The sequence below is a fragment of the Condylura cristata genome, unplaced genomic scaffold (assembly GCF_000260355.1).
Source record: "Condylura cristata isolate star-nosed mole 26May11 unplaced genomic scaffold, ConCri1.0 scaffold00021, whole genome shotgun sequence".
In the NCBI taxonomy this organism is placed as follows: Eukaryota; Metazoa; Chordata; class Mammalia; order Eulipotyphla; family Talpidae; genus Condylura; species Condylura cristata.
This window is the reverse complement of record NW_004567122.1, coordinates 24,309,024-24,319,853: the sequence shown is the minus strand read 5'-3', so window position 1 is coordinate 24,319,853 and position 10,830 is coordinate 24,309,024. Positions and strand designations below refer to the sequence as shown.

The following is a 10,830-nucleotide window of genomic DNA, read 5'->3' as shown; positions in this document are numbered from 1 at the left end:
TCTAGAAACAGGGCCAAGTCAGGGTGCTGCAAAGCGTCCATGCATGCTTACACACCAACATAATATGCTTCCATCTTCCTCCTCTCTAAGCAACTGTTTTTCTATAGCACTCTTTAGAGCTTTTAACTCTCTCAAACATTTTTTAGTGTAGGGACAGACAGAAACTTACTAACAACATAGGCCAAAATTAACAGAGAGGCACTCTGTTATACAGAATAACAATCATTACAGAGATCCAAAGTGTAACCAACAAAGCGTTTAACAGTTTCTAGGGCAGGTACCAGCACTGAGTTCTAATACAGGTTCTCCAAAGTGCCTCCCTGCTGTCACACTGCCCCAACGACAGTCACAAGGGATGCTCTGGTGCCCCAGACCTGGCTGCACAGGAGAACGTGGCGGGGCTGTAACGTCAGGCACCAATTTCTGTAACACTAAGTTCAGACTCATCCAGTACAATCCAGTGTCTCTTAATTTTGAGTATAATCTGTCAACTGTTTAACACATACAAAGTGGCAGATTCATGACAGAGAATAACACTTAACACATGATTGTGAATGAGAACTTTTAATTCTTGTCCTAGGACTTCAAGCTTTACCTCAAATATACGCAGGAACATCTCTCATATGAATGGGCAGGCCAGGATACAAATCTTGATACCATAGTTAACAAGAATCAATTCCTCAGTTAAATTTACCATGCCTAAACATCCAAAAATTGATCTACCCGATTCTACCTTTCCAAAGAGAAAATTATTTAGACTTTGATGCTTGGAGTATTAGTTAATATACTCTCAGAAACACACTTTCTCAGGAAGAGTCTCCAGGTCTAAAAGCTTCAATGAACAACTTGCTCCAGGCAAAGGGGTCAACTTTCCTAGAAGCAGTACATGGCATTTGTTAATGACAACTCCTTTACTGGGGGAAGAGGAGCAGAGAGGGTGGGATGGAGGTGAAGTGAAGTGAAATGTGAAGAAGCTCAGAGCATTCCTTGGTGGTTCTACTATGTTAATCCATGCCATGCCATGCTCTAGCTCTCCGAGACAGGAGACCCCACACCCCCACACCAGGCAGGTAGTCTCTGTAGCAATCTCCATAACAGATTTTGTGAAGCACAATTAAGAGTTCTCCTGCCATATGTCTTAAAAATCTGCTTGATCACTAGTACAGCTTTTGCTATTGCTGAACTTTCCAAAACAAACTCATCTCTGAAGAAGCATGATTAAACATAAAGGTGTGAAGCATAAGCTCAGTAACACTAACTGGGCTTCTAAGTAGTACCATTATGAAAAAGATACAATGCACTTAAATTTCTGTAACTAGTTAGAAGTCAAAATGCTCCATACATTACCTATATCCCCTCCCCCAAAGTTCCCTAAAAACCGACTAAGAAATCTCCAGTATTTGATTGCTCTAGTTGATATTTAGAACAAAGTTGACAACTTAAAGCTTTATAATAGTTTGTTTGTTTGTTTTAATATAAACAATTGTTGGAATCAATCAATGTCCATTTCAGGAAGCTTCTTGTCTGCATCTGAAGGCACAGCTGGGTCTGTACCCTGCTCAGCAGCCTGGGAGCCTGGGCTGTCTCCTTGTCCATCCACTGGTCCATTCTGCTCTGCATTTTTTTGCTCCTCTTTTGGAGGCTCCACTTTGGGTTTGGGCTTTGAAATTATAGGGCTACAGAAACTGGTCAGCTCCTAGGGCGGTAGGAAAAGTTGTGGTTTCTTATAAAAATAACAAATTTTTATAAAACACACCAAACCCAAATCTAGTCTCGTCCACCTAGTCCCCAAGCCAAAAGAGAAGATGAAATAATGAAACTCCCTCCTCCATGTACTTCCATGACTACTAATAATAAATAACAAGGCGGATGAGAAAGATTTAAATATCTAAAGCCACAAATTACCTTAATTTTAGCTTCAATCTCTTTTGCTTTGACAACTGGATCCATGGTCAGACTCTGCTTGTTCTGCAGATTCAGCTTGTTATTCATCCAGTCCATGGCCTCATTCATGCTCTTCTCCACCTTCCCCATGTCAGCAGCATCCAAATGCTCATACTGGTCCTCCTGCAACCGGCAGTAAACCAGACAGATGTAAAAGGAGGGTACTCTTCCTCCCAAAAACCGTCTATCCTGTGGGTATTCCGAAAAGTTACATCTTTCCAAAAACAAAGTACAGTTAGTGTCACAACCTCAATCTTCAATTTCTTTAAAATTCATGAAAGGAAACAACCCCAATTTTTATGACACTCAGGAAACAGACTTAAAGGCCAAAACATACATAAGGTGGCCATTAAAAAGCTTCAACAGTATAAAGAGTGCCATACTTAAAATTTTAACAAGATAATTTTATAATGTAAGAAATTACATGTTAAAATATCTAATAGCCTCGATTTAAGAATGATAGTTAGGAACCTAAATAATAACAACTACAGCTTTTTAAAGCAGTCTCAAAAACAAAACGTTTTTTGTAGAAAAGAGACAAGCTCTTCCACTGACAATATTTAGAGAGCCTGGTTATTACTTAAGGAAAGTAAAATTTAAAGAGCTAACATGGGAACTCCCTGGTGATGCAGGGAGTCTCAGCACTATAAAGCTGTCTGCAGCCACTGCAGTACGAGTTTGATCCCCAGTCAGGGAGGTGACCCACATGGCACATGTGGGTCCCCTGTCTCGAGAACTCGCTGCTATTTTCGTCAATCCACCTGTTCCGCTCCCCATTCTGTCTTGGGTGAATCAACTCACCCCCCTCACCTCTGTCCTGTGTCCCAGTTTTTGTATGTATAAATAACTAAATCATTAAAAAAGAGCTAAGATGTTGAACATAAGCTGATACACCACTTACTTAACAAGGTGTACTATAGGACTGAATGAAGTAACATACATACAGGGCATAAATCATGCAGTAATTAAAAATTTTGCCAATTTTTTATGGTTGAACCAATCCTACACCAGCATAACCAAATTAAACGCTGGGAAACACCAGGATAGCAAACTGGCTCCTTGCTGTTTCCAGTTTTGGCACTGTGCCCATTGAAATCAACTTTTGATCTAATAAATTCAAAAAAAAATTTTTAAGATAGAGCAGATTAGGTGGAAAACATTTTACAACAAGAATAAGAAAATGTATAATACTGCTCAATTCCAAAGTCCATCTACTAAAGAGAAGTGGCAAAGCCAGGGTTCCTAATAAGAGTCTATAAAACACCATACATACACTACACTAACGCCCCCCCAAAAAAAATAGAAAACATTTTAAAATGCAAATAATATACAAATACTAAGCAAGATAAAAACTTTAAATACTTCAAAATGTAACTCTACCAATGTAAGAGCAGAGGAGAAGGAGGGGTGGGGAGAGAAGATACCTTGTTTTTGAAAGCGGTGATTACTTTCATATACTGCTGGATTTGTTTCCCTAGTTCTTCAAATAATTTTGGTCTTTCTTCAGATTCCTGAAATCGTATCTTAATAGGTTGACCTAGATTCTTCATAGAACAAACACAAACCATTCATGTGACAGCTTCAACTTACCAGAGTAAAACAAAAAAAGTGACACATGAAACTGGAACCTGAGAACTGCTGATGTTAATGCTGATATTAAGGAATATTTTTATCAACAGAGGTGATAATGGGCAGTTTTAAGGTTACATTTTCTTCTAAATATATGTCAGAGTATTTTTGGATGAAATAGAACATGAAGGACTTGCCTCAAGTAACTGGGAGGGGAGGAGCAGACAGAACAATATTGGCCATAAGCTGACAACAGGTAAAACTATTACTCTACTTTCGTATCTGGTATCTCCCATAATAAAAAGTGAAGCAAAAAACTCAGTGGCAAGGATCTCTACTGGAGACTCTTGCTACTCTTACCAAAAAAGGAATAAATTGTAGGCACTGTCCTTCAACAAATGCATTCCACATGTCCCTCACAACAAAAGTCCTCAATTTAGGATGATCCTTTGCACATACAACCCTAAGGCTTAGTGGATTATATGACCTAGCGACTGAGAATCAAAACTAAACACACAACACAGCAGCTGGCCTCCGGACAGGGACACGGTGTGCTAGTCTATCACGGGTGTGCCAGTTTATCTCTTGACACACTAATACAACCAAGTCCAATTTAATGAAACATTTTAAGTTTAAATTCAGCTTTCAGAAAAAGTATTATGTTGCTATGAGGTTCTGAAACATAATGAAACATATGTTTAAGAGTATAGTTGTTGAATCACTTTCAACCTGCCTTCATTACGTCCTATGCAAATTCCTGCTCATTCTGAAATACTGTCCTTGGAAACCATACCATGGGTTCAGGACACTTCTGCTTTCAAGAGTGACTTACTTTTAATTCAGCCAATTTATCAACATAAACTTGCTTTGGTTCATCCTCTCCATCTTCATATAACCAATTTTCAGTATCTTCAAGTTTCAAGGTAAAACTGTTACGGTCCTAAAGAGGAAGAAAATATTTATTTAGATCAATCAAAAATCAGCTAATTCACCAGTGGAATCACAAGTACAGGCTACAATTACTAGGATTAGCTTTAATATATGGAGGCGGGTGGAAAGTGTGTGAGGAAACAGCAATAGAAAAATGTTTTGCTTACTAAGTAAGGGGATTTTAATGTATTATTATCTCCACCATAGGGGCTACTTGGGTATGTCTGCAAATTTCAAACTTAAAAACTGAATTTAAAAGTGAGTAAGGAGGCCCTCCCTGGTGGCGCAGCGGGTTAAAGCACAGCACTGAGAATCTGAAGCCACTTCCGTATGAGTTCGATTCCCGCCTGCCGCCTGCCCCGGAGGAGACCACATGGCGAGCCAGACCTCTCCTGACCCGCCCGCTGCTCCCCTCAGCAGTGTACTTCATCGATCTGCCTGTTCTGCTCCCCACTCTGTCTCTGGTGAAGCCTCTCACCGCCCCTGAGCCTCTGGCCTGTACCCCAGTTCTGTATGAATAAATAAATAAATATAAAAAAAAAAAAAAAAAAAGTGAGTAAGGAGCCCTCCCTGATGGTGCTTTGGGTTAAAGCACAACACATGAACCTATGACAGCCACTGCAGTGCCAGTTCGACCCCTCGCCAAGGAGGTGACCCACATTGCCCAGCAGAGCACTCCTGTCCCGCCCACTGCTCCCCTCAGCAGCGTATTTCAGGCAATCTGTCTGTCTGTTCCCCACTGTCTCTGGTGAGTCCTCTCACCCCTGCACCTCTGGCCTGTCCCAGTTCTGGATACATAAATAAAAAAACTGCTAAAAAAAAAAAAAAAAAGTGAGTGAGGGGGCATCCCTGATGGTACAAGGGGTTAAGTCTCAGCACTACCCACAGCCACTGTGGCTCAAGTTTCATGCTGGAGCTGAGCCACATGATGCAGCAGACCTCTCCTGTCTCATGCGCTGTTCCCCTCAGCAGTGTATTTCAGTCAATCTGCCTGCTCTGCTCCCCACTCTGTCTCTGGTGGATCCTCTCACCTCCCACACCTTTGGCCTAGACCCCAACTTTTGTATACATAAGTAAATGAAACAGATCTTTAAAAAAATAGAAAATAAAAATAATAAAATAAAATAAAAATAGAAAATAAAAGTGAGTTAAACATCAGGTAAGAGTTTTTTAAACATTTCTTTAAACTGATTTTTTAAAAAATTACCAGGTCAATGTTTTGAAAGTAATGCACATAACACAAAAAAAGGTGATGCAACAAAGACTAACTTTCAGAAAATATTCCACTAGAAATGAAAAACAAAGTAAAATCATGTAAAATTTTCTCCCAAAAGTACCTTTTTAAATATTTTACTGTAAGCCTACAGATGCAAACTTCCCTTCTAACCCATTGAAAGATGCTCCCTGAAAACACAAAATGGCCCATACTTACCTCTTCATTTACAAACTTCTCATATTCACCACTCAGCTTGTCTCTCATTTCATACACATACTCTTCTACTGCATTCTTAGCATCATTCCTCTCCTTCTCTAGTTTATCTTGCATGATCATCTTGCCCTGAGAACAGTATAAATTAATTATAAGAGTCTTTCTTTCCCAAATCCTATTAGCTCTACAAATTACCCAAATTAATCCTAAGGAAAAGATTTTGAGCGCTTTAAGAAACTATTAGTTCAATGTCAGAAGGTAGGATATACTCTGCTGTATTATTACCAGAGCATACCAAGGAAAAATCAAACTTATTAATATAAATATTCAAGGTCCTATAAAAATTATTCTAAGATCCAGTGCATACATAAGAAACTTCACAAAGTCATGTGTCCTGGAGTCACAAACCTTATACAGAACTAGAACAATTGTTACACATTGACTAGTCACAGACAATGAGCTTAATAAATTGTGCTACTATTAATGCCATGTGATTTTTGCCTACCAATCACCTTTCACAGTCTATCACCTCAAATATCCCAATACCTAGCGAACATATTCATACCTAAAAATAATTTGTACCTCCCCTAAAAACTTAATGTCAAGCTCTCATAACAGAGCTTCTAACAAATATCACCATAATCTTAAGATCTATTACATTTGCCTTTAGAACACCCACAAATCTAAGATTATTTTCTCAAACGCCAACTAAAATGTATTAAAAATGCTAGACACAGAGTTTAATTACTAATGTAGAATTGTTAACCTATTGTTCAAACTAACATGAAATAACAACCTCATTTTCAATGTACAAGTTGAGCATCTCTCTGTCTATCTGCCATAACAGCTGATTCTCAATCGGCAGATCTACAGTACTGGTCTTCACTTTTGCCTTCTTGGCTTGAGGTGGTTGGTCCATCTTTTTGTCTTTTGATCCAGCTTGAGAAGTCTAAAATAATAACAGAAATCATTAAAAATAAACACACAAAATTATCCCAAATTTCCAAATGTGTCACACTTTGCTTTTTCAATGACTTAGCATTCTGATGAATGAAAAAACCTAGGATTATTTTTAAAATATCTGTACAGTTAAAAGCAAAAATATTATGTGAATAGTCAAATCCGCAAAAAGAAAGGAAGGGTGGTACCAGGGAATTGTTGTTTAGTGGGTCTAGTGTTTCAGTACTGGAGATTGGTTATGTCAATACTGAACCATATGTGTTGTGTGTATGTGTGTTTTAAAAGAAAAATCAGCCATGATCCACAATCAAACATGTAATCACCATTAAGTTTCTCATTTTCCCCCTTCTTTTCTAAATACAAACATATTTATCAGTTTAAAGAAAAATTAGTATGAAATATTATCCATGTGGACATTGACATTCTTGGTGACACAAGGGTTAGAGCGCAGCACTATGAAGCTCTCCAGAGCCACTGCAGCAAGTTCAATCCAGGGCCAGGGAGCTGACCCACATGGCCCAGCGGACCTCTCCTGTCTTGCCCACTGCTTCCCTCAGCAGTGTATTTCTGCTGATCTGCCTATTCTGCTCTCTACTCTGTTTCTGGTGAATTCTCTCCACCCATCCCCCATACCTCTGGCTTATACCCCAGATGTTTTTTTAAAAAAAAAAGGACTAAAAAAGTTTAAACACAAAAACTTGAGTTGGGGGCCCTCCCTGGTGGTGCAACCAGTTAAAGTTTAACAATATGAGACTATCCACAACCACTGCATAAGTTCCATCCCCAGCCCGGGAGGTGACCCACATGGCACGGCAGACCTCTCCTGCCTCACTTGCTGCTCCTCTCAGCAGTATTTTTCAGTACATCTCCCTATTCTGCTCCCCACTCTGTCTCTGGTGAGTACTCTCACCCCCACATCTCAAGGCCTGTACTCCAGTTCTTATAAGTCAATGTATCTTTTAAAAAAAAAAAAACAAAAAAACTTGAGTTAGAATTAAAAAGCAGATTGTAAAGGATTCAAAAATGTTATGTATTCACCAAGATAACTATTTGAGATAAATATAACACATTATTTACGAAATATATGTAAATACATGGTAGCTTAAAACAGTATCTGTTAACAAAAACCAAGCTTCACAGAGCTGACATAATTTGAAGAATTATGTGTCATTCTTTGTAACAGTAATAATGGGCATTAGCAAGCATTCACTGCCACTGAAAATCCAGCATCCAATCACGAGCTTAGTGGAACTAGGGTTTCTGAATGCTCTTATACCCACACATAACCAGCTAGAATAGAGCTCAAAAACTACCTTGCCAAACATACCTTCCAAATACTCTGTAAATGAACCTTGTTAAGATCTTGTTCAAATAAAGAATCCTGAATACCTTAACCTTCCAAGTCACAGTCAAAACCAAGTATGTGAGAGGCTGTTGTTCATACTCTAAAACCCAACACGTACCTCCATTTCTTCAGACTCGGCCTTGTTCTCTGCCGGCATCTGCTGCTGCTGCTCTTCAACATGTGGCTCCTCCTGGTCCACTTGCATCTTCTGAAAAACAGTCACATCAAATGCCTACAACTAGGAAATACTAGTCAAAGACTAAGCAGCCTTACACTGGTAAAAATCATATGGGATGTGTGTAATTCCTACTGAACACAAGTTATCGGAAGACCTACACTAAAATTCCAGCTGTGACAGACAGCTGTTTCACAGGTGGGATTTTTCCTGATGGATCTCAGCAACACTTAACCTGCTCTATCAACACAGAAAAATAGGAGTGACTATAGAATTACTTTGTATACCATAAAGTATTGTGCACTGTGGAAATGTCTGATACAATATAATCTGAAGACTGCATGAATTTCTTCACCACCACACCTCAAGATAAATTTCTCTCATCTTTACCTTCTTTAAAGCATTTTCCCTACTCTCAAAAGTATGCTATTGTATGCATAAAGGAAGACTTCGATTAAGTTAACAAAGGTGGACAATAATGATGAAAACGTTCTTGGTCAGTGGCTTTTGATACCTACTGCAGAACACAAAGACCTCAAAGGCTATTAAAGCTGCCTAGCCCTAACCCTGACCCAATTCAAAAAAAATCTCTAGGGATGAGACCCAAACATTTGTAATTTCATAAAAACTTGATTTTTATGCATAAAAGGACAAAACATAGGACATGTTTCCAACCAACCAGTGTAGAACGGTTCCATCTCTGTTAATTTCTATATAAAGACTTTCATGACATTTCGCCCACAGTTGGTAAGGGAGTGCATACAAACCAACTCTCAGCAGCTTTGATCAGTGTTTGTTCACTGTCACCAATCTCTGTAACATAATTTCTACACAAGTCACCACTGGGCCATCATAAATCAGTGTGAAATGCTTCCAAATGTCCAGTTACCTCTTCCTCCTTTGAATTCTGATCTGTTTCCATCGGTTCCTCATTCTCCTCAAATTTGTGCACTTCCACTAGGGATGCACTGGACACACTGAAAATGCCATGGACATTTACTCGAACCTTGACTTTCACTTTTGAACTGGAGCCATCAGACTGAGGAGTGACTTTCTGAACTGAAAACTGAGCTAGGAACATGAGAGACAAGAGGACATCTAATTCAAGAGGGTGAATTTTATTACAAATATATGCCCATCATGTTGCCAGGTTATGAGCATGTGCCGATGATATAACATGACACGTGAAGTAAGCAAGGGTATTCGCCAGACCTCTCCTTCCTCTTTCACCTAAAAGTCTTGTCCCAACTAAGCATTCAAACATCTCCCAAGCCCCCAAATATTTCATTTTCTCTCATCCCTTACTACAATTCATCTTTATATGCACTACCTAAAATAATGTACCTATGGGTCATATATTCCTCTACTGAAAGTATAAGAAGTTTCATTTATAAGAAATGATCATTTCTAGATATTATTATACCAGTGTTTTACTTGTGTTTTTGTTTTTAACATTTATTTATTTAGGCATACAAGAACTGGGGTACAGGTCAGAGGTAGGTGGGGTGAGAGATTTTGCCAGAGACAGTAGGGAACAGAACAGACTGACTGAAACACACCGCTGAGGGGAGTAGCAAGTGCGATAGAAGTCTGCAGTGCCATGTGGGTCACCTCCCTGGCCAGGGATCAAACTCATGCTGCAGTGGCTTTACAGTGCTGTGCTTTAAACACCTGCACCACCAGGAAGGGCCCTATTCATGTTTTTTAATTTGCAAAACTCAGAAAATTAATCACTCTTCTTCCAGTTTTAAAATGGGGAAAGCAGTCTCTAAATGCCATTCAGGATATTCCTAATATTACACTCACATATCCTAGGTTTGTAATTACCTTATAACTCTAGTTGCTCTCTCGTAACTTAACCACTATTTCCAAATCATCAGCATTTCTCTACTAAGATTCTAATCAGGGCCCTACCTGGTACTGCAAAGGGTTAAAGCACAGCACTGCAAAGTTAGTCGCAGGTACTTCAGCACGAGTTCAGTCCCCTGCCAGGGAGGTGACCCACATGGTGCAGCAGACCTCGCCTATCTCATTCACTGCTCTCCTCAGCAGTATAGTTCAGTCAGTGTCTGGTGAATTCTCTCATCCCTCATACCTCCGGCCTGTACCCCAGTTCTGAGTGCATCAATAAATAAATCTTAAAAAAAAAAAAGATTCTAATCAACCACAATTTCCTAATGATTTTCCATGTACATCCTATGTTAGGATGTGAGAATTCAACTCCCTACAGTTTCTAATACTACGTTATGCAAAAAACATATCCACAATGAGCATTAACTGAGAATTACTCCCATAGGCCAGAAGACCCAGTTAAATAATGACTGTCCTACTGGTTCAAAGCCTGGTAATTAGAATGGAACAGCTTTTTCTTATAACCTAAAATACCCTAATTTCAGGATACCACACTTGCTCCGTTAGATCATTTCTCCCAATTACACATTAAAAAAATTTTTTTTCAGGCCCTCCCTGGTGGCGCAG

The 10,830-nt window shown here is 39.2% G+C and overlaps 1 protein-coding gene across 1 annotated transcript in view; it reads right to left on the bottom strand.

Moving 5' to 3' along the window:
- Nucleotides 1-432: 432 nt before the first annotated feature.
- Nucleotides 433-10,830, bottom strand: part of HSPA4 (heat shock 70kDa protein 4) — a 39,818-nt gene continuing 29,420 nt past the window's right edge. The window contains exons 12-19 of the mRNA XM_004686718.2: nt 9,242-9,423; nt 8,296-8,385; nt 6,669-6,821; nt 5,876-6,001; nt 4,346-4,453; nt 3,369-3,488; nt 1,906-2,067; nt 433-1,696 (exon numbers count right to left, since the gene is read on the bottom strand). Of these exons, the coding sequence (XP_004686775.1) occupies nt 1,493-1,696; nt 1,906-2,067; nt 3,369-3,488; nt 4,346-4,453; nt 5,876-6,001; nt 6,669-6,821; nt 8,296-8,385; nt 9,242-9,423 (1,145 nt within the window). The 3' untranslated portion in view covers nt 433-1,492. The remainder of the gene's footprint in view (nt 1,697-1,905; nt 2,068-3,368; nt 3,489-4,345; nt 4,454-5,875; nt 6,002-6,668; nt 6,822-8,295; nt 8,386-9,241; nt 9,424-10,830) is intronic.